Source organism: Pseudoliparis swirei, chromosome 20 (genome assembly GCF_029220125.1).
Source record: "Pseudoliparis swirei isolate HS2019 ecotype Mariana Trench chromosome 20, NWPU_hadal_v1, whole genome shotgun sequence".
Taxonomy (NCBI): domain Eukaryota; kingdom Metazoa; phylum Chordata; class Actinopteri; order Perciformes; family Liparidae; genus Pseudoliparis; species Pseudoliparis swirei.
In genome coordinates, this window is record NC_079407.1 from 5688406 (window position 1) to 5712899 (window position 24494).

Genomic DNA, 24494 nt, shown 5'->3' on the forward strand with positions numbered 1-24494 from the left:
GTGTGTGTGTGTGTGTGTGTGTGTGTGTGTCAACCCCCCCAGACTTTCATCATCTCCGTTGGGAAGCAAACAGGGATGCACCAACAGTGTTGCCCTGCAGCTATTCAGAAACTACAAACCCCTCCGAGGATTTCTCATTGCTCAATCTTCCAGCTCCGCATATGGCCACTGTTTTTATTTCATAATATCAGACCCTTTTTTGAACTGACATTATTTAAGTCTCATTAGGTTTAAGTGTGAAAAGCACTGGTGGTGAAAGTTGGACCACTTAGGACACTGAGGAGAGCAGGAATAATTGCTACTTGAAACATCTAATGTAAGTAACTATTCAAATGGGCAGTGTGTCACATTTCGAGTGATCCATTGACGGAAATAGAAGATATTATTAATAAGTATGTTTTTTTTAGTGTGTAATCACCTGAAAATAAAAATAATAGCCGTTGCTGAGTCATTTAGAGCGGATCTTCTTCACAGAGTCCACCATGTTGGAGCAATCTGGTTCTTAATAAGGCATTCGCATTGCTTATATAAAAGACCACCCTACCTAATTCATATCTAAGACCTGTGTTTCCATGGTAACAATCTGTGATACCTGCTGAACAATGGCACTTAATGACACAAGAGCAAAGCCGAGCTCATAATGTGTGGTTCGCTAATACGATATGGAGCGAACATTGAGAACGGTTGGAGTTCTGTGAGTCCGTAAAATGACCTTTTAACCTTTAAATCCTACAACAAATCGAAGATTACATTACATTACATGTCATTTAGCAGACGCTTTTATCCAAAGCGACTTACAATAAGTGCATTTCAACCTATACAACTAAGAACAACAAAAAAGAATACAGGAAGTAACATTCAACATAGTCGAACACTAAAAAACCATAAAGTAAGTGCTATCTATGCTACTGAAGTGTAATCTGTGTTTTTTAACCAGATATAGTCGAAAAGGGTGTTTTCAGTCTCCGGTAGATGTAGAGACTTTCTGCTGTCTCTGATGTGTCTGTGTCCTGCTCACCACTGAGAGGCCACCACAGCAAACAGTCTGATTTCACAGATTATTTCGAGGAGGTGCAGGAGTCAGGTTCGGTTGCGGCTTTGAGCGAGCGCTGCTGCGGTGTGCGAATATCCGTGGGTGTACGGGGCATATCCCCCCGCCCAGCGGCCCCCAGGACAGAGGCCACCAGGCGCAGGTTTTGAGCAGCACCGAGCCAGTGCAGCAGCAGAGAGTGAGTGGTGGAGAGGGGGAGGCTGGTGAAGTGGGAGTGAATTTCGAGGCTCTGTGCACCAGCTGCTGCTGCAGGGCGGAGGATGCAACCAGTAGACCAGCCAGCGGGTCGGGCAGTAGGAGGGAGAAGCAGAGTCGAGGGAGCCTGCGTGAGAGCCGCGACCAGAAGTAAGAAGAGGACGATTCTCCTGATGTTGTGCAGGCAGCATCTACCTGACAGCGAACGTGTTGGTCAGTATGTTGTGATCGTCGTGAGTGTCACCCCAGTTGATCGTCGCAGTGACACAGCCCGGTATTCCGGAGAGTGGGGTAGGGGCTGACACAGGTGAGGAGTGGGGTCGGGGGTGGGGAAGTTTCTAGTCAGTAGTAGTAGCCAGGTTGATCATCGTGACTGATCAGGTGGTGGTGAGAGACAGGCCGAGAGATGTCAGTCGACAGGGCAGAGATTCGTTGCCACCTGTGGACTGTGTGATTGGAAGAAGATCAGTTGGGTAGTTGGAGCTATGTGGAGAAGTAGAGTTGCTATGAAGAACATGACGAGAGAGAGAGAGTGTGTGTGTAGAGAAGGAACCCAGAACGAGGAGGAGGAGACCCAGTGAGTGAGAGGGATAACTGTGAGTGAATCCTCAGAGGAAGTAGCAGAGATAGCCCAAGGTGTAGGAAGAGAAAAAGCTAGGAGGCAGTGTCCTGAAGTCCTGAGAGTCCTGAGAGAGAAGTGGATCTGATCTGAGATCAGACGGTGTGAAGAGCTGAGGAAAAGGACGAAGGATAAGAGAGAGAGGGAGAGAGGAGCAGAAGGAGGGCTCCAGAGACAAGAAGGAGGCTCAGTCTGCCGTGGAGGCCGCCCCTCAGAGAGTGGCAGGGAGGGGTGGACTGAGTGTGGTTGGAGAGAGGACTGTGAGTGGAGAGCTCAAGAGACAGAGTTTTGGAGAGAGAGTCTGAAGAAGAGAGAAGGAAGAAGAGGACGCTGAGAGTCGAGAGAGAGAGTTGACCTTCAGAGACTGGGGAGAGGGTTGAAGAGAGGAGAGAGGAGGAAGCTGGAGAGAGGTGAGGAAGAGGGGAGCCTGAGGTGAGGATGGAGAGGAGGGAGTCAGGGGCAGGAATGATAGCCTGGGGAATGGGAGGTGGACGGTGTCAAGTGAGGTGGTCAAGCGGGCGGGTGGTGGGGAGACAAGGGAAGAAGGGAGGGGAGATAGAGGTGAAGAGGAAAGAGAGGGGAGGGAGAGTAGTGGGAGGAGGGAGATCGATTTGTAAAGGAGGAAAGTAGTCGACATCTGGCTGACAAAGTTTGTAAGGGGAGGGGGGAAAAAGGGGTGGAAGGAGGAGGGTTAGAGGGGAGAGAAGGAAGAGGAAAAGATAGAAGAGTTTTTTGGAGTTAGAGAAAGAGAGAAGGAAGAGAGATAGGAAGAAGGAGGAAGAAGAGAGATGAGGAAGAAGAGGAGAGAGAGAGAGGAGATTGATAGAAGTTCAAGTCTTCGCTCTCTCATTTTGTTTCATTTTCGCCAGCGCTCAGGGTGGCTCTCTCTCGGAGCCGAGACCGAAACAAGAGGAGAAGACGAGAAGAGAACATTTTGAACAGAGAGGAAGAGAGAGAAGAGACAGGAGAGAAGAGAGAGAGTGAGGGAGAAGCAGAGAGCAGAGAGGAGAGAGGGAGGGCAGAGAGAGTGAGAGGGTGAGGAGCAGAGAGGAGGGGAGGGAGAGGAGGGGCAGAGAGGGGGGGGGGTGGAGCGAGAGAGAGAGAGAGAGTGGGAGGTGGAGGAAGAGGTGGGTGAAGAGTCAGAGAGAGAGAGTAAGAGAGAGAGAGAGAGTCAGAGACATGAGGAGGAGTCACAGTGAGGTTAGTTAAAGTGTAGAAAGGGTTAGTGGTGGAGTGGTAGAGTGGTTGCAGAGGAGGAGGGACTTCTGGAGAGGTTAAAGGAAGACAGTAGAGTGAGTCAGGGCAGTGGTTCTCTGTTTCGATAGAAAGTTCATGAGAAGGATGAGAAGGCCGAAAAGAAGCGTTCGATGAGAGGAGACCCAAGGAAGAGGGCCTACCCAAGAAAACAAAGGGAGTGGAGGACGGTAAAGTCAGTGGGACAAAAACTGAACCTGAGTGGGAGTAGAGAGTAAAAAGGGAACAAAAGTGAGAGGATAAAAAGACCAGGGTAGTAGGCATGTGTGTGATGTGAGCAAAGAGAGAGGGCAGAGGAGAGCAGCCCCTCTGTGTGTGAGAGAGCATCCAGGAAGGAGGAGAAGGAGAGAGCAGCTGGAGTCTCAGTGTGCCAGCCAAAGAGCAAGTGCTGTGAGGCAGGCTCCAAGAGGAGAATCCAGATCAGAAGAGCCTCCATGTTGCTCCCAGACGGGGTGGAAGGCCAACAGTTCCAGAGGTGCTGAGTGAGAGGTGCTGGAGTGAGAAACGAGGAGGGGAGATATAGAGAGGTATGGAAAAGACACATGTACAGTATGGAAAACACAGGAATGGCCGGGAAATACTAAAAAAAGAAGGCTATATAAAAATGGGGAAATAAGTGACACCAAGAAAGACTCCACTCTCTACCTCTCCTCCAACGGAAGACTCGGAAAAGACTCCTGTCTCCTCTCTCCCTCGACCCTGTCTTGCTGTCCCCAGCCTCCGTCGGACTGTTAGTACGTTATGAGTCTCAGTTAGTACCCTGACGCAGCCAGCTGACGCCACCACCATTACCCTCCAGGAAGAGTGACACTAATTAAGCCAACAGCTGACACCACCGCCCCTGAGGATTCCAAAGTCCAATCACAACAAACATACCCAGGTATCCTCAAACAGGAATTCAGGACAGATCTTCTTTCGGAGTGAAGGGGAGCTGGCGGACGCAGTTTGAATGTAAGTTAATTTACCCAGAATGCATGACAAATGTGTCCTACTAAGACTAAGGCCGGGACAGCTTTGGGCAAGAGATGATTTTAGACATTTGACTTTGGGGAAACCCGACTCTGGACTCCGCTAGTGACACCCTGCTGATTTGGTGAGACATCTTCAATCGCAAAAGATCATTGGCTGAACGAGAAGACTGTCTGAGCCTTACCAGACAACAAGTACTGCACAACTAAAATTGCAGGAAGGGTTTCTGATGCTAGCGTCGGTGCTTGATTTCTCCCCCCAGGCAAAATATCATCCACCAGGAGTAGCGCCTCTGGGCCAATCGGTTACTCCGTGTCGAGGTCTATGATGGTTGTGCACATTCTGTTGGTACCAATAACTGTATTTCAGATTTAATTTTTCCTGAAACCAAATTCTGAAATACATCATTATTATCCAGTGTCTTTAAGAAAAAGAAGGAAAAAAACATGTCGCGTATTGTGTGTCGATGCACAAAGAAACAAAGGAGTAGATGAAGATTAATAGTTGTTTTGATTTCATCATAGATTGCAATCAAAGCAGAGAGAGGGCGATAATGAACAGCGTCATGTAAATGTTATGAGCTTGCCAACCGTGAAACGACAAACTGACACGGACACATCTGAATGGTTAAGATACAGGCGCACACACACTCACTCACACACACACACACACACACAGAACTGTAGTAATATGCGGGGGGGGAAGCTCTACGAAGCGACTTCGTCATGTAGGATTACGGTCTGAAAGAAGGGGTGTGCTGTATGTTTGAGTGTACCTTGAGTTCTCAGTCCTGCCTCGACTCAGAGCTGCATGAAAAACAATGTTTAGAGGCTAATCAATAGTAAGCTGTTGGGGATAAGAGAGAGAGAGAGAACGTTTCATTTCTCTGCCCACAGGCATCTCTCAAGGCTCAAGACACACTGAACATACACTACCGTTCAAAAGTTTGGGGTCACCCAGACAATTGTGTCTTCCATGAGAAATCACACTTATTTATCAAATGAATATAAAATGTAGTCAAGACATTGACAAGGTTAGAAATAATGATTAATATTTGAAGTATTAATTTTGTTCTACAAACTTCAAGCTCAAAGGAAGGCCAGTTGTATATAGCTTATATCACCAGCATAACTGTTTTCAGCTGTGCTAACATAATTGCACGGGTTTTCTAATCAGACATTAGTCTTCTAAGGCGATTAGCAAACACAATGTACCATTAGAACACTGGAGTGATAGTTGATGGAAATGGGCCTCTATACACCTATGGAGATATTTCATTAGAAACCAGACACTTCCACCTTGAATATTAATTTACCACATTAACAATGTATAGAGTGTATTTCTGATTAATTTAATGTTATCTTTATTGAAAAAACAGTGCTTTTCTTTGAAAAATAAAGACATTTCTAAGTGACCCCAAACTTTTGAACGGTAGTGTAAGTCCGAACCTGACCCGCCAGATGGTTTTGGCCATCTGAGAAGCTGTCATTGGACACTGTTTAGAAATGGGCGGGCCCTTTTAAAAATATACCTGGCTGGCTATTGGATGAACCATCAATGACACGTGATCTCGCAATTCTCACTTGACCTTTTGACATTGCGCCAATCCGCCCACCATGCAAAATTATAGGAAATCGCATCTTACTCGAAAGTCATATTTCAGGTCATGATGTATTTTTGTTGAAAAGCTATAGTCATCATCTTGACTAATGGTTACTTCGAACAATTATAAATCAAACGAATGAAAAGCTGGATTGATAATACAAGCACACGCTGTCGAACCTACCCAGGCCGATGATGAGGCACAGAATCCAAGGAAACATTTCACATTATTAAAAACAGATGCAGTTGTGTTAAACCAATGACCTTTTCTCTTGCTTAATGTCTCTACTCCATCCATCCATCCGTTGTGGTCCGTTAAAGGGCAAAGGCCCAGAGGGGGTCAATCAAACTTCAGGGATACATTTAGCAAGCTCATGGTGACGTGTCACCTTCAACGGGTCATAAACACATAACATCAATTTGTGTAATTACCAACCAAGAAATCTACTTAAGATCTGCATTTCAGTACAGTGGAAGTGAGAGATGTTTTAAGAAAGAACGATGCTTTCAGGCTGAAATATTCTAATTATGATCTGCAGGCAGATTAAGACGTTATTCAAATGTAACACGCATGCATCTGATGTCAAGTAATGACAGCCGGTGACCCGTAAAAACTGAAATAGTATCATTACGCTATTTAGAGGATTCAGTGTGCAATAATATGAGTCTTTAAACTGGAGGAAATAGTACCCTTTGATTTGTGCAATCAGATCACTTTAAGCAGCATGAGAAGGCACAGGCTGAGAACAGAGTGATTGAATACAGCTCTGATTGTAGCTCAGTCCCATCCACAAGTCACCCTCTGACTTTGTTATGGCCCAACCCTCCCTGGACTTTACAGCTGGATGGCCTAATTGGAGCCATTTTCACAAATAATGTTTCAGCCCCAAGAGGGTTAATTATCGATGATGGGTCGACCCACCTCCGCTATTCTTCGGTCCCTCCAAAGGGTCCCATGGTTCAGTGACGGATGCAGTCAGGTTTGCCTCAGCCCACGATCTATTGATCAGCATGAGAGGCGAGGAAAGTGGAGTCGGCTATGGCGTGTGACTGTTGGTGTGTGTGTGTGTGTGTGTCTGTGGTCACTATGGGCACAGGGCCGGGCACTGCAGAAATGACTCACCTCTCATGCGTCAAAACTAAAATAAAGGCCACATAATAATGGCTGTCGTTAGTATTGGACATACACTACCGTTCAAAAGTTTGGGGTCACTTAGAAATGTCTTTATTTGTCAAAGAAAAGCACTGTTTTTTCAATAAAGATAACATTAATCAAAAATACACACTATACATTGTTAACGTGGGAAACGTCTGGTTTCTAATGAAATATCTCCATAGGTGTATAGAGGCCCATTTCCATCAACTATCACTCCAGTGTTCTAATGGTACATTGTGTTTGCTAATCGCCTTAGAAGACTAATATCTGATTCGAAAACCCTTGTGCAATTATGGCAGCACAGCTGAAAACAGTTATGCTGGTGATATAAGCTATACAACTGGCCTTCCTTTGAGCTTGAAGTTTGAAGAACAAAATTAATACTTCAAATATTAATCATTATTTCTAACCTTGGCAATGTCTTGACTATATTTTCTATTCAATTTTCAATTCATTTGATAAATAAAGTGAGTTTTCATGGAAGACACGAAATTGTCTGGATGACCCCAAACTTTTGAACGGTAGTGTATGATCGAGATACTGTGAACATTGGAAAATAGTCAATCTTACTTCTTCTTTTTTAGTGCTAATTTCAGCAATTTTAATGGTTTGACTTTTTTTGAAAATACTGTTTGCTTTTTTAGCGAAGATTAAGATGAGAAGATGGATACTACTGTCATATATGTCCGGTAAATATTAGACCAGCTGCCGTGGACACGTGCTAGCCCGGCGATGTTAAGTAAATAAATCCCGCCTACATCCACCTCCAAAGCTCTCTAATAGACTCAAAACCCAAAAGTGTAATAAATCACAAGTTTTGTGTTTACAGGGGTTATGTTAGGAACTTTGTCATGACAACACACAATGACTTTCTCGAGTCTCTGCTGGCTGTCTGGCGAGACAAGAACAAAACTCCCGCAGCACGTCACCTCACATAAAACCAGAACTTTTGATGTTTTTGAATTAAACAGACGTGATGAAACATGTGAGATATAACATGTTAATTTAACCCTTGTGTTGCCTTCGGGTCATTTTGACCCGAATCAATATTACACCCTCCCCCCGCCTTTGGGTCATTTTGACCCGATTCAATGTTTCACCCTCCTGTTACCTTTATATTTACTAACATATTTTACCCTTTGGGTTCAATTTGACGCCAGCAATTAAAACCTCCAGAAAATTATTAGAATTAATATTGTTTTCCAAGTTTAAGTGTGAGGCACTTTATGTTTGTTTGTTGACTACCGAAAGAACACCGACATTAAACATTGAATGGGGTCAAATTAATCCGAAGGCGGGGGGAGGGTGTAATATTGATTCGGGTCAAAATGACCCGAAGGCAACACAAGGGTTAAACATGCCGATAGACGGATATTGTGAACTTGGGACAGAATCAAACTCGCTGTTTCTTTTTGTTTGGCTGCTGACTGCAGCATCATATTATGCAGAAATATTAATAGTATTAGATTAGATTAGATGGATTAGATATTCCTTTATTAGTCCCACAGTGGGTACATTTCAGGATCACAGCAGCGGGTGCACATTAGAGCATTAACAAAACATTTTAATAAAACACAATAACAATATTAAATACTAATACTAAAATACTAAATATACAGAGGAAACAAATATATACAAAATATATACACAAGTCAGTGACCAAAGTGAGCTTCCAGCAGGTTAAATAAAGTGCTGAGTGTGCCAAGATCTATCTATATCTACAAGTATTGATTTATACATACATTTCTCAATATGTCAAACTATTTCTATTCACATCAGCATTCTGAGCATTTTTGCATTGTAGCAGAGAGCATAATCATGTTCTGCAATTAGCATTTAGCTCAAGTCCAGCCGCCGTGTACCTGAGTAGGCTGTGTGACAGAAGACCCCTATGAGATAAGAATGTCTGTCTAGTTTGGCCCGGGAGTAAAAAAGTGTTTGTTGTTATTCGGAATTTCTTTTTTGCTGTACTTTAAATCTCGTCCCTCATTATTATCATCACTATGACACAGGACTGTTTTCACCACGCAAGCACAGCTGAAAATTGCCAACGGTTCTGGTTGCAGTGTTGCCGTCAGTCGCCGCCGTGCTCTCTATCCCAGCAAAGTCATTGCTCCGTTGAGTCAGTGACACCTCTGTAACGTAGCATCAGCCGACACACAGCCGCTCCGTCGACACTGCTCTGTTCGGTGTCATCTTTCTGTGCCCCCGGGTGCCCTTTGAACGCCACTGTGCATAGCCGCATACAAGCAAAAGGACAAATAATAATAGTAAGTGATGAGCAACGACATTTGAAAGGTCAGCAAAGAGCGGATTATCAAAGCTCGGAGTTGAAATGTTAAAGGTGCCTTGTTTTTACATTAAACTGGAAACTATGCCGACTCGCTCCGTCATTAGGCCGGCATTCTACATCATCGCTTATTTGACATTTTACCCAGAGATCTTTGAATGTCAATGCTTTTAAAGTGGCATTCATGAAATACCATTTGTGTGAAAGTGGTGCATACGTGCGTAACTGCTTTTGATATATGATTTGAAATAATGATGTGGAATTAGCGTGTTAGGACTGCTGTACAGAACAACTAGAATGGGCACTCGGTAGAGCGCATACCTTCGCATATCACACGATTGGGCATTGAATTATGAACATTTTGGCATTAGTTGCATGCCAATTGGATATAAATTGACCGGGCTATGGTAAAAAGATGTTGACCTTTTCATGACCTTGACCATGACCTTTGACCCGATCGATCCCAAAATCTAATCAAATGGTCCCCGGATAATAACCAATCATCCCACCAAATTTCATGCGATTCGGTTTAATACTTTTTTACTTATGCGAATAACATGCATACAAATAAATAAATACATAAATAAATAAATAAATACACAGCGATCAAAACATTACCTTCCGCATTTTCAATGCGAAGGTAATAAATAAATAAATACACGGCGATCAAAACATTACCTTCCGCATTTTCAATGCGAAGGTAATAACAGTACAATGAGATGCGATTGCATTAGTACGATCAGGCATTGGTATGATCAGGTATTTCTCTCTTGGTAAAAGCAGGAAACGGATGCTGACACATGGTTTAAATTGCTTTTGCACGTCTATTGTCGTCAGTGTTTTGACTACAGCGTTGTCAAAATATGAGCTGCAATACATCATCCGTGACAAGGTGTTGGGCTTTTCGTATATCATAACATTCATTAAATACACTGCTTAAAACATCAGCAAATGGAATGACTCACACGTGCAATGTGAGCATGGGAAATCGTCATATTCATGTTGTAGCCACTAATTGCCAAAGCTATCAAGTGAGTCTCCACCAGAAATTAGCCATATCCCGGGGGCCGTGTTTAACTGGCAGGTTCAAAGCTAATGACAGCATGCCACAGAGGGAAATCACATATACCAACACTCCGACAAATTATGTAATTAAGAAAACACCAGAGATGGACATGAGTGGCAGCTGTGTTGAGTCCGTAATTGTGAGGTGCCAAGTTCATCTGCCTCTGGATCACACCTATTCTTATAACCTTTACTTTTACCCTGGGAAAGGTTTTGCTGAGCATGCATGCTGAGCTGCAGCACTTCACACATGCCACACCGCTACACACTCTTGTCGCCATGACGCCACACAGCGTTCTCACGTTGTCCCCTCCATGGTTGTCCGTCCAACTGAGGCTATACTCATGTCCCCATGTGACATTTAATATACCATTAGTCTTGGCTTTCAAATCCCAGTTGTCTTTCTTTATGTCTGATGCAAATCAAGTATAACATATGTTTCATTAAGAATATTTATTTTCTTTGATCGTGCAAACCAAAATAATCTTCAGATGCGTGATGACAAACGCTGAGTTTTCTTAACAGACTCTCCTCTTAAGGAAAGCATCCATGTTTCTTTTTCTTATCTATTTACCCCGATTATTTTCACTCCCAATCAAATCTCTCGGCTACACTGTCATTGCATTGGATTATATCCCCTCGGTTTAATTAGCGATGATCAGATTCATAATTATATATATTTTCCCCCCACAAGGGCATATAATTGGGGGACTTTGACGCGGAGGAATTCTTCATCGGAGAAATTCACGGTCTAACCCTCATTAAGGAACTTTGAGAACTAGCATGTTGAAGTCTGAGAGCGAGAACTAGGAGAGAGTCAAACACCTAAACGCCCAATCAGGAAGCAGCCTTTAATTAGCTTATGAATCTGGGAGATCCCTCTGCCAACCTCTGACCTTTAGATGAGGCATAATAAGCCTGTTCAGTGCTAGACGTGTCACATGTGGTTGAAATCAATGCCCTCTACAACAAAACCAATTTTAATGAGATAAACGCTGTGCTTTCCATTTCATTGTAAGGAACTGTTCATTCATGAATCATTCCTGGAGACTCCCCAAAGGGTGTAATGTATTGATTTAGTGTCATTTCCAACAAAAGCCTATGCTTCATGATTACAATTGTTAGTCATGTTGATGGCACACAAAGGATCAAATGACATTTTAGTAAGAGTATTACCAAACCTCTAATGGCAGCAGTGCAAAAACAATGAATATGTTATTAATTTCCTTGTTGCTACAGAGAAAATTAATCATAAAAAAGGGGCTTCGTGACCAGTCAAAGTGTACCAAATTAGTAATAAGCATACAACCAGTGTTATTTATGAACAGAATTTATTTTAATTTCCTTCAATTACAAACACGGTATTTAAAGTAATAAATAAGATATCGCTGCAAATACTTTGCAGTAAATATGAGACACATGCCAGAGGCCTGTTAGCTTACCTTACTATAAAGACAGCTAGCGGTGTAAAGTTTGCCAACGAGCAGGCAATGAAGCTCACACGTTACATATCATTTGTTTAATCATACAAAAAACTGTTAAAAAAAAAAAGAGCTGATCTTTGATTCGATGGAGTCGTAAACTTTTAACAAGTACAATCTGTACGCATCCGTTTAGTACGACCAATCACTGCCATCTTTGACTGATAATCAGGCAAAGTTGAGGAAAACTATAAGATCCTCTCCTATCTCTATTCAAGATGACATGTCCAATGAATCCATTCTGATCAGAGCTGCTCTGCGCTGACCCGACATGGCAGGTCCAGGTCTCAGTGGCAGCCTTTGCAATCCTGGCGTAACTCCTTCAGTCTGCTCAGCCATCTGTGAGAGGCTGCATTGTGCTCCCGGGTCCAGCATTAGAAATGTGCCCTGGGAGAGCAGGACTATAAATTACTCAGAATAAGTTAAGGGCGGGCTATCCCCCATGGTTCTCAGCCGAGAGGAACCTGCCCGAAGGTTGATGCTCTTAAATCTTCCATCATTGCTGAGGCAGCCTGATCCAGGCATGGATCGGAGCCATCTATCAGGGCCAATGCGCACAGCTAATGGGTTATTCAAGTTTTCCTGAAAATGAAACAGCCATCCCCATCATCTAAATCAAGTATGCGAGACAGCACTCACGGGCCACTATCTCTGGCAAATCGTTTTGATCAATCGGTACTCACAGTGATCTGCAGATAATGATGATCTGGCAGGTTAAAGCTTGAGATGTTTTGTAATTGTTTACATCAGCTATTCACTCTGATGACTAACTACTGCATACATTATTAACATTTAAAGTATAGCCTGCTGGAATTCCAGTGAGCGCGATCGGAGGTGAATTTAAGAATATGACACGATCGTAAACAACAAAGGTGCTTTTTCCGAGGCGACCTTTGACTGAACCCGACTGTAGAATATGAGCACATAGCGAGCATGAGCATGGCTGGCAGAACATATGAAATTCAATTCATGCTTCCTCCTGTTGATGTTTGTGTCTCACACGAGACGATCCTCGATAGTTTCATGCATGAGAACTTCAAACTCTCGTTCGCATTTTCGAAAATGCTAAATAATTGCCAACTCTGCTCATTATTTCTGAATAACATTGTACATTTGTTCCCCTTCTGCCCACAAATGAGTGTAATTAGTTTGTGAGAAAAAGGCAGTCAAACGTCCTCAGTGCACCACAGTCTTTAACACAAGATCGTTTTCCACTACACTGATGACCCAGCCTCTAATTGTTAGTTTTTTTAATCCATTATATTTAACAGTTTCTCTCTCTCTGAGTGAAAAGAGAAACTAAAACCTTACAAGTAGTAATACAACTGAATTACTATATATATATATAATATAATATATATATACTCTCATGAAAAATACTTTAAATGTTTTTGAGGTATCCTCATTTTTTCGAGAATGAGAATTGTTCAATGTTTTCAGTTTTTCTTTTAAATTTGCATTTCTACATTTCTACATTTCTGTTTTTTTCTGTCAAGATGGGGTGCTGATTGTACATTAATGAGAAATAAAGGAACTTTTTTGATTTTAGAAAATGGCTACAATGTAACAAAGAGTGAACATTATAAAGGGGTCTGAATACTTTCCGTACCCACTGTATATGCTTCATGCATTCAAACACACACTTACCAAAAATAGGAAGGATGTTGGATCGGAACCAACCATTATTTTTGTTAAACCTGACAAATTCTGTTACATCTTATTTTGAACGCATGCAGATGCAGAATGTGCCACTTATAGTTTCTACTATTCATGAATGATTTACATGTTTAACATTGTAAGCTGTCAGTTGATGTCAAAATGCCTAGACAACTAGAAAATGAAGGCAAACTCCTGTACATTTATTAAACTTTGTGATTATTACAAGATGATTCCGTGCCTTGAAATCCAATACCGGGACTATGAAAGAAGCTTAACGTTGGAGAAAGCCTCTGATCACCTGCTCCCGGCTTACTGCACTTCAGAAGAAATTATGCCCGTGTGAATCAATGCCTACAGTTTTCAAATTCGCTTTCAATGACACCTCTACGCAGTAACATCAATAATGATCCACTCCAGTGATATGTCTTTCCCAACGTTCCCCAGGATTCCCTGAAAACTATTCCGGCTTTATAAACGAAACCTAAAGATTGGACATACCGGGACACTCTATCTCCAGAGGGGAGAGTACGTCAACATGATGGCACAAAGCGAGCACGGAAAAGATGATGTTATTATTGGGTCCTCTGGAAATAGGAGATGTTCTGAGGGAGCTCCGAAGTCAAAGGGAGACTCGATAACCAACTTTGAGGCATACGCCCTCGCTTCATCTTCGACTCAACTTTACGAATCTGAGGGAGAGACGGAATAATTTGTGAGCCTGCCAGTGCTGATGTCTCTAATATGCTTGTCAATGTCAGGGTTTGAGTAATACATGAGTTCAGGGCACACTGAAGCATTTTTTATAGCCCAAACAACGGTTATGCGTTTCCACACATGTTATCCTTATATGTGGAAATGTAATATATATGTTTTACCATTATCGTATTTAATGGTAAAGTAGTATTTTGCTACAATTTGACAAGTTATTTTCTTTACTCAATGTCTACTTTACTTGCTTATTTTTCAGTTCTTGTGGCAGATCTAGTTTGCTCAGTGCTCATTGAGGGCTTGAAAACAACTTCCATATTTTAAAACTGAGCTAATCCTATGAGAATAGTGAAATTCTATTCACTGAGGAAGACCATGAGATATGGTTGAAAGCCTCAGGAAAAGACAATCATGAGTTAGATCATTTTCTGTCTCAACAAATGGTTACATTGTATAAAAGACATAAAAAGAAAGGAAATTAGGTCAGCAAGCCTTTTATAATTAACATTACCGACATAATAAAATAAAAAAAACATCTTTTCATTATTGGAAAAGGAATAAATGTGTCTTACTTGCAGACAAAAATGAAGTTAGATTCATAAGAAGGTTTAATGTGTCCTCATGTAATAACGTGCAGGTGCAACATCATAAAAAAGCATTATGATAAATAAATAAAAACATAGAACACACAATCACAGTTCTGAAGAGGTGGGTTTTTATTTGACATCGTGGGAGTGGGTGAGCCGGCGGGCATCAGAGTCGTGGAAGCACTGGAGTTTATTTTCTCGGATTTTTGGATGATGCGCCATGAATAATGCGGTTGCGGTTGTCGATTCTGGAGGTGATGGAGGCGTAGATCATAGATTCAGCGGCAGAAAAAGAGTGACGGGCGGAGACGGGCTGTGTTTCTTTGAGTGAAAAGAGGCAGTTCTGGTCATTTGTTTGACGTGATGTTCGAAGGAGAGGTTGCTGTCAAACCGGACTCCGAGGGTGCGGATGTGCGGGGAGGGAGACGGAGGGAGACAGAGGGAGGGAGATAGAGTGCAGTTGTCAATGGTGAGGCAGACATTGTGACTGGTCTCAGTGAGGGATGTGGCACCATCATGTCGATGATGATCATGTCAGATTCATCACGGTTGAGTTATCACAGGACTATGTGTTTTTAGTATGCACCTGGGTCTAAAACTTAGATTTTTTTAAATGTATTTTATTAGTAAAACGGAGCACTTTAAAAAATAACCTCTAGAAGAGTTAAGATTATTTCAATATTTGAGAAAATGGAACCATATGAGTTTTGGATTACAATGTGGGAATTGCTTAGAAGCTCCTTTATACCCATACCATCCTAATGATGACGTTAATGATCATAACAAGTCTGCTCTGTGTCCAACACAAGGCCCTAAAACATTATCATCATCCCTCTGCATGTACTGCATGTACTTCCATGTACTTTCTATCCCACACACCAAACCTATTTCCTCTGACACACTCAAACCCAGCGGAGAAACATATTGTTTCATCCCTCCCGCTTCACCTTTTGGGGGGTAACGATGTTAGTTCAGCAATCAGAACAACAGTTTTCACACATGACATCGTTGCTGTGATTCTTTATTAATCAGCGGCAGGTGTTCCCTTCACAGCTGGTTAACTTGTGCTGATGTGAAAGGCTGTCGAGCTTCATTGTCTGCCATTTGTTGCCGATTAGACTAAAATTGATCAGCACATAAAACGGTGGTATTGTGTTTTTTTGCGCGCGTGTGTGTGTACATCTTCACCTGATGCGCTCTCGAAAGTCTGTTAGGCTGCAGGCTGCTCGGGCATTGCAGTGCTTGTGCTAAAAATATCGTTAGCATCCTGCTAAAATGATCACAATGACAATGCCAACATGCAGGTTTTGTGTTTAATGCGCACATTATCTCAGTTTCACGCGTTAGCGTGCTATTATTTGGTAGCCCAAAGAACAGCTGAGGCTGATGAGAATGTCCGATGTGGCAGGTGTTTGGTTATAAACCAATGTTTTTTTTTATATGTCTCAAATATTGTACTTTCTTTATAATACATTAATGTTGAAAACAACTCATTTTTTATTTTTCTCAATTGAAAAAGCAGCATTGTCCACTGCATTCTGGAGATATAAGTCTTACAACACCTGGTATTCCCAGGAGGTCTCCCATCCAAGTACTAACCAGGCCAACACCTGCTTAGCTTCCAAGATCTGATGAGATTTGGCATCACAAGATTGCTCTGGTGTGGCCACAGGCAATACTTGCTCCCACACATGGCTTTTTTAAATCTATCAAAAAGTTTCAGTTTTTTATGTAATACATAAATGTTGAGAACATCTTATTTATTATTTTTCTCAAATAAAAAAGCAGCAACGTCTACTGCGTTTTGGAGATATAAGTATTGGACCTATTCAAATGTTATCAATAAAGTTAAATTATCCTTTTAAAAAAAGAATCTTCCATGGCCCAATCCAGATAAAATGTGTAAAAGCCAAAGAAGAAATAAAGACTTATAATGAATGTGTTCATCATAATAGTTTATTTGAGAAATTTCAATCAAATGACCTCTTAATGGCAGCAGATACCATGACATCCTGTTACAGAGACTGGAGCAGTTTATCAGATCGATCTCAGTTTGTATTTTTCTGTGCTTGGACCAATTTTATTTACCTTATACATGCTTCCTTTGGGCAATATTATCAGGAAACACTCCATAAACTTTCATTGTTATGCAGATGACACTCAACTATATTTATCGATAAAACCAAACATGGATGACCTGCAACTTCTTGATGTTAAACAGATCAATTATCTCATCCAACACCACTGTAAAGAATCTTGGCGTTATCTTTGATCAAAATCAGGCACATCTTGTCTCAAAAGATGCAGCAGTTGATCCAGAATGCAAATCAAGAATCACTTTTAAAATTCTTCTCTTAACCTACAAAGCCTTGATTGGTGATGCTCCATCATATCTTAAAGACCTTCCTCTTGACAGAGCTTATAGTTAGGGCTGAATCAGGTTTGCCCTGGTCCAGTTCATCATATATCCCAAACAAGCATTTATAGCTCTGTATATTCCGCTCCCTTCGGCTGGTTGTTTTTCCAAGAAATATTTTCCTTTAAAACATTTTAGCATTAAGATGCTGCAGCGGCCTGTTGGAGGGTTCTGAGATGTTGGCAGGTCATTGTACTATTCAGTGTTTAACTCACAATACATAGAGAAAGCGCTTGTTGTGCAGAAATCAGAGCGACAACACTGTCATTGCGTCTTTGCATGCGTGACAGTGTACCTGGCGGCAACTGTAAAGCCTTTCTATCACCGTTGTTTGGTTATACAGGGCTTGCTTGTCGCTGCTAGAAAAAGCAAATCGCCTTCTGCAGACGCTGCACTAACCCATGAACACCGTTTCTCGTATTCATCTTTCATTCCTTTTTCCACGCATCCGACAGCAGCCCTCGGAAGCATGATACTTCAGTTTGAGGGATTGGACAACATGTGGGAGCAATCTGAAAATAGATTGTTTTAAAATGTAGTACCCATCAAGAACACACACACACACACACACACATACACACACGCAAATGCATTGCTGGATCACAGGCAAGTTGCCTTTTTATACGACACTGTGGCTCGGTAAAAGGATTCTGGGAGTCCCGCTGTTCCTTCACCCAAAACTACATATTTGCAGTTTATATGATTCTCTATTACAAAGCCCCTAAAAAATATACAGTCCTCAGCCATCCAGTTTTGCAGCTGATGCAGGAGTGGAGCATAAACCTCCATAGAAGCAGCATTCCCTCAGATGCGTTTGAATAAGACATGATGCCAGTTTATTTTGGTAACATCCCCCACCCTAGACTGTTGGCAAGCACATGGAGTTGTGACTAACCCGCTTCCATTTTCCACATTAGGCATGAAAAAAAAAAAAAAAAAAATACAGATTCTGTGTCTGTTCGGTTCAGATCGGAGTCAATGATGTCAAATTATCAATACGTGTTCGCCATTAACCGTTTCACACGTGAGCATGAATGCAGCGTTGTAAAGCGCAGCAGTCGTCTACCACTGGAGGAGAGAACCCTGCTGCGAATCTGAATGATGTGCATCCAAATTAGAGTTCATTACTTGATACTGACACACTTTTCCTCAGCTGCGTTTCCACCCCCGAGCTCTTTGATGTTAAATAATTCACAGAAGTCCGACAGCCACAACACTCACCGAGGTGTCTCGAGCCAAGAATCGCTGTAAGGCGTTCTCTGTTCAAAGCATGTGTCCAAATAGCTATGTTTAATCCTGGCGGACTGTCCCTGAATGCCTCACGCTGGTGTGAGTGAGGGGGGGCACATGAAGGTACACACTGTGACAACACAAAGAGACAAGCACAGGCAATCCGTCATCGCTGAATCATATTCACCGAACTGCTCTTCTCTCACAGGTCTGGACTCGGCGTTGCCCGTCTGCGGCGGAGGGACAGGAAATGGTCGGCTGAGGTGTCATGGAGGACGTCCCCACTGCGTAGCTCGTCCAGGATGCAGTGTGGCCTTCCCAGCTGCGCATCACCTGTGGTGCGATGATCCAGTTATAACTGTGGGTGAGCATCCAAAGGGTATTTTTTTTTCTCCACGTGGATGTATTGATTATATCGTAATGTGATTAAAGGGGCATTCCACTGACTTCACGATTCAAGGTCAGTTCACTGGTCGCAAGGAGACGACGGAACGGTCTCAGGAGTCTGAGAATATCTGCCTGATGATGTCACAGTGACGTCATTAGGGCAATCTCGGGTTTTGATAGATATTAGAAAGCCTGCTTGACAAACTTGAGGCGTGGAGTTTCAAAGATGCGGCCTCAAAGATGCTATCCGAATGCCGAATGGGAAATTAGGCGATGCAGTAGAGTCAGTAAGAATGAATCCCCCTTCTGTGGTTTACGGGATTAAAAATGACCCGGGCCAAGAGTAAATTAGATAAGAAATTAGGTACATTTAAGGATGCTCCCATGAGCTGAAGCTAGCATTTTGCAGCCACCATACTGCCAACAGAGACACCAAAGACATATTCTCAAGGTCAAGGAATACATTGCACATCAAATGTAACCGTGTTGTGTGATGTATAAATGTTATAAGCATTATAATAGTTTCTTCTCCCCGAGGGCCTTCGAGATCGCACGGAGAAGAAGTGTCGGAAATAAGAGTAGATGTGGCGTTTTACACAACTGTAGGCAGCTGCCTGATGGATCGTGGAGGTCTCCATCGTGGAATATGCCTACTATGAACTATTCATACACTCTGTCACATTCATTGAATGTATTTTAACTCTAAATCTGTCCTTCTGTACACATTACATCTATTGCATCTGTCCATCCTGGAGAGGGATCCTCCTCTGTTGCTCTCCTGAAGGTTTCTTCCCTTTTTCCCCCCTGAAGGGTTATTTGGGAGTTTTTCCTGATCCGATGTGAGGTCAAAGGTCAGGGATGTCTATGTGTACAGATTGTAAAGCACTCCGAGACAAATTTGTAATTTGTGAAATTTGGCTATACAAATAAACTGAATTGAATTGAATAGGATTATTTGAATGTTTAGTCTTTTTCTAAGCAGGTCTAAAAGAGCTTTCAGTGTTCTCACATTTTTCCTTAAAAAAAAAGGAAGAAAGAAAAAGGTCCGTTTCCCCATGTTGCCCTTCAGAAATGTGACTACTGCGAGTCATTTTCTGTACACCTTGCTGTACGAGATATAGATATGCAGAGCCACGCACAGTCTACATTTCCACAGAGGACTTCACTGTAAATCGCCTCTCCACGGAAGTATAGAGAAAATGAAGCTTCGCAACTCTGCAAAACCAATTTCTCTATATCAGTAGAGAATCCCGTGTCGGTGCATGGCGTGTCATAACTATTCACACAACCGATTGCTTGGGCATTACTGGTGCATTTTATTTACAGCGCTCAGACATAATTGGCATATACAATTATGATAAGGCTCAATATATACCGTCCACCTTCCCCAGCGGTGGGACAAGGATCACGGTGGGAAATGTGATGACTTGCTTCCTCATGTGTAAAGCTGTAATGAATATGCCAAACACCTGTGCTCACATTATATCTGTTTTCCTCCTTTGTGTAATTGAGCAGATCAGTTAATAACTGCCTTTTCCCCCAGTTAGGGCTCGGCGTATTGCCAGCAGCCGATTAAGGAGGTGGAGAGACTGTCCCTGGGAGAGCCGGGGAGGTCTGTCATCCTTAAATTCAATGTAAATGAGCGAGCAAAGTGGCAATGTAGCGAGCCCCACGGCACTGTGTCTGAAATATAATGACGCAATCCAGAACAAATAAAGGAGTGCAACATAAAACATAAACGTAAACCATAAGCCAGGCAGAATTTAAATCCTCTGGATATCGCCAAAGTTATCGATTACAAAATCACGACAAATAACAAGGAAATAAAATAAAAGGAAATCTGTATAATGAACAAAAACCGCCGTCGATACAAAAATACTCCACGAAAAGAAAACTTCTGCTACTTCCTCGTGCAATAAACTTCTTCGTTGGGGAAAAAAGGGTGTAATCATTTTCTTTTAGACTTTGGGAGAGGTAGTTATTTTAATTCTCAAAGTGCTATGACCTTATGTGGTGTCTGTTCGTGATCATTTTGTGCACAATGGAGAACTAACGTCTTTACGCTCAAATCCTTTTGTCGTCTTTTTTCCCGAAACATGCAATTTGCGTAAAATGTTAACGGAGTAAGAAGTGTGTTTAAGTGCTCTGCCTCCTTTCCTCCAGGGCTTGAGAGGCCAGGTCCTACATTTTTTATTTAATCACACATCCGACTGCTGCCTGAAGAGTGATTGTCCAATCATAATTTAGCATCAGGAATAGTCTGTCAGTGTAAAAAAGACCGTCCGGTCCGGGATGCCATCAGAGTTTGAGGTTAAATTCTGTTTCTGCTTATTATGGTCAAGTATTTGGTTTAAACTCCTCAGACTGGTGAATTTCTAACTGTATTTGCGTAACATATATAAATAAAATATTAGCACACAAGTAATTCATTTGAGTTTGTCCGAAGACCTGCTAGATTATCTCCTGGCCTGGTGGTGGGTGGTGTAGTTATGGAGACAGTATAAAACACATTAATGAAGACAAGTTTCCGTAACTACATTTGAGAGAGCTAGCTGGCTCCCATCCTCTTCTTGAATTTTGGTTATGGATTAACCCATGACCTATCCCTTAGTCTCTGCCTCTCATGTATCCGTGGGCATCCAGTCCACAAAAGATAATAAACTGACAATGTTTGGAGAAAAAAACATTTAATACCATTTAATACTCTTTACTGCTCTTGTAGCTGTAAGTGTTTTTGGTAACTTCTGTTAACCAAGTGTATGTGAACAGATGAGAGGCACAGACTGCGACTACCATTGACCCATTGTTTATATTTATATCCCAAATTGCACTCGTATTAACACATTAAGAGAAGAGTGGTGCAAGTTGTCATTAATAAAAAACATAATGCATCCAACCTTTTGACCTGACCCATCGTCTTCATCAAACTGTGACAAATCATTAATATATTCAATTTTTAGATTCATTCTGAGATGTTCTTACAATGAATTTACAGTCATTGTCTTTCATGCTGTATGTGAGGTTTCTCAAAGGGATACAAAGTTGAACCAATTGATCTGGACTCATGGGAAGGGAAGGGCACGTATCCCACACAGTCAAGCTGCAGTCTGGTGACATCATTTCCTGCCATTTGGCCGGCGACTCGTGACAGCACCGGGTCAGGAGGTCACTGCCTCGTCGTCAGCGACGGCCCCGATGAGCTCATCGGGTCGGCAGAGGGTCAAGTTCATGCTCCATGGTCTTCTCTGGTAGTTTTGACCCTCCTTTTGTTGGCTGTGACACACTTATAGATGTGTGTTTAAAAAAAAAATTTCATAACCTTTTATTCTTTTACCTTCTTTTCTGCAAAGCACCTGCTCCATCATCTCACTCGTAATGTGTTTGGGTGAGGCGGAAACGGCGCGGTGTCGGCTGCACAATGATATTCTATTCCGTTTAAGCAGCTCACAGTAAACTGTGACACAATTTCCTTCAATGATACTTTTGGTCCTCGTGAATATGGCTCTATAATATGACCTCCCAGTGCCTCTCCATCCCCAAGTGACTGAAATTCAGCCAAGTATATGTTTGCTTGAATGGTGGAAATATCAACACATTTGATCGACTTTATGATTCTCCGAGAAATCCTGAGTGTTACTAAAATCCAGAATGATAACACGTCCGTTTCTCTTCTTTTTTTCTTCTTCTCTCCAGGTAATGCCGAGCCAAATAACCAATCCTGGAGATGCCGAAGAGAAGAGATATTCTTGCCATCGTGTTGATCGTGTTACCCTGGACGCTGCTCATCACTGTTTGGCACCAAAGCGCTATAGCACCGCTCCTCGCCATCCGCAAGGGTAAGCAGCGCACCGCACTCCACCGGCAACATCACAAATTAAGTGGGTCCTCGAACCCAACAAGACACTCCAGGTTTAGCCAGAAGGCCGTTCACCCAGAGGCACTCGCTAACCGTGACCAGCGGTTTCATCAGAGCTCAATGGCTCTCGTTCAGTCATTGTAAACCTCATTAGTGTGGATTGTTTGGTTACAGATATATATATATATATATAATTATTTATTTATTTATATATATATATAGTTATATATATATCGGCCATATATATAGTTATATATATATATTTATCTATCTATCTATCTATATATAAATGTATATATACATATATATATACTGTGTACCTGCATATATATATATATATATATACTGTGTATATGCTCTCATACATCAGTGAGTTATAGTAATTGTGTGTATCGTACATTCAGTCATTTGAATAGAATGAATTGCTAAGCTTTGTCTAATATTTTATTGTTCTTATGTTGACTATAACTTTTTTCTAGCCTATCCACTTACATGCCTTGGGCCATTCATCTTTCTCTCGGTGCGGCGCTCAACTTCACACGGCGTGCACTGTGCGGCATTTCATTTATCCATTCAGGTTTTTAAACTATTCCCCGAATCTACGCGTTCAAATTCTGTGCAAATTCATTTTTAGAGTCCGTTTAATCAGCAATTTGAAATAATAAATGTCGGCTCAATTAGCCTCACGGAATATCTTCCTTCCACGTGTAATATCACGCCAGTCTGAGTCGTTAAGACGCACACTCACGAGCTTCCCAATCATCTCCCAGGAAACCAACAGAGTAAAATGTCAAGCAGTCTGCAGAGTAAACAACCCCATTAGAGCCACAGCGAATCAACAGAGCTCTTTGCCCTCTTCTTATAATTTCAAGAATGTGCACACTTGGGGTTAACAACCAAAACAAGTAGACACAATTGTCCTTAAGCCGCCTGGAGTCAACATCAGCTACAAATTATATTAAATGTGTGTTTTACAGCTTGACTCGACAACTTAAATAGTGTCTGATTAGTTGATAAATTTCTTCCTCACTAAATTCAATTTATGAAAACAGTGTTGACAATTAAAGACAGTGAAGACACAATGAATTACACATAGAAAGAAAAATTGCCAGTGCTGTCTTTCCCCGCGCTGCCCACCGCTGGGCCAGATGCTTTTGTGTGCTCTTAAAAGAGACGCTCGAGGTTTTTTTTGGCCCGCAGCCTTTGTCAAACATCTGGCCATCAGCAGATTGTGTTAATCTATCTGCCGGGGAAAAGCCCCTCCTTATGTCGGAGGTGAGAATGGAGCTCGGGCTGAACAGGAACGATGCTCGCCCAATATCTGCGGCACAATGAAATGAAATGAAATTTAAAAAACTTGAATGAGTCTATTATCATAGTTTATCCATCTGGAGCGAACCAAAGCATCGCAGTCTTTTACCTCGAGAGCATTCAGCTCGTGTCAGCGGATTTACTCTCCGCTGTCCACCTGCAGGTCTGAAGAGGACACGTTGTTTCTCACTTATACATACAAAAATTCATAATTTACCTTTTTTCAGAAGAAAGGAACTATAAAGCAGTGTGTTAGTAGCACGGCATTGACGACTGTCGTGGCGCAGCTGCTGGGGGCCATTTAGTTTTGTTTGATTTGCATTCGGTGTTACCTGGATTTTCAAAATCCAGATAACCAGTGTGCCTTTGAAGTGAAATACCCGCCAATGTTATGTGTCCTGTATGTTTGGGTTGAGCAGAATAACCCCAAATCTGCATAAGCAATTTCAACCATTTTCCATTGGAGTAATTTATAAGCCAAAATCTCTCGTTACAGTCAGTCGCACCACAGTTAATCATTGCATTTTAGCTTGTGTTTCGGGATCTCCGAGGCAATGTCTCGTCATAATGAAATTAATGTGAATAGCAATGAATAATTCTGCCACGTTGCAGGAAAGTAGCAGAGCGTTTTGTACGTTATGGACACGGAGGGGCAGGC

The 24494-nt window shown here is 42.1% G+C and overlaps 1 protein-coding gene across 1 annotated transcript in view; it reads left to right on the top strand.

Annotated features, from left to right (window-relative positions):
* The window catches only part of b3gat1a (beta-1,3-glucuronyltransferase 1 (glucuronosyltransferase P) a), a 44628-nt gene that overhangs the window by 6099 nt on the left and 14035 nt on the right, over positions 1-24494 (top strand). Inside the window, exons 2-3 of the mRNA XM_056442017.1 lie at positions 18491-18642; positions 22363-22505. Of these exons, the coding sequence (XP_056297992.1) occupies positions 22394-22505 (112 nt within the window). The 5' untranslated portion in view covers positions 18491-18642; positions 22363-22393. The remainder of the gene's footprint in view (positions 1-18490; positions 18643-22362; positions 22506-24494) is intronic.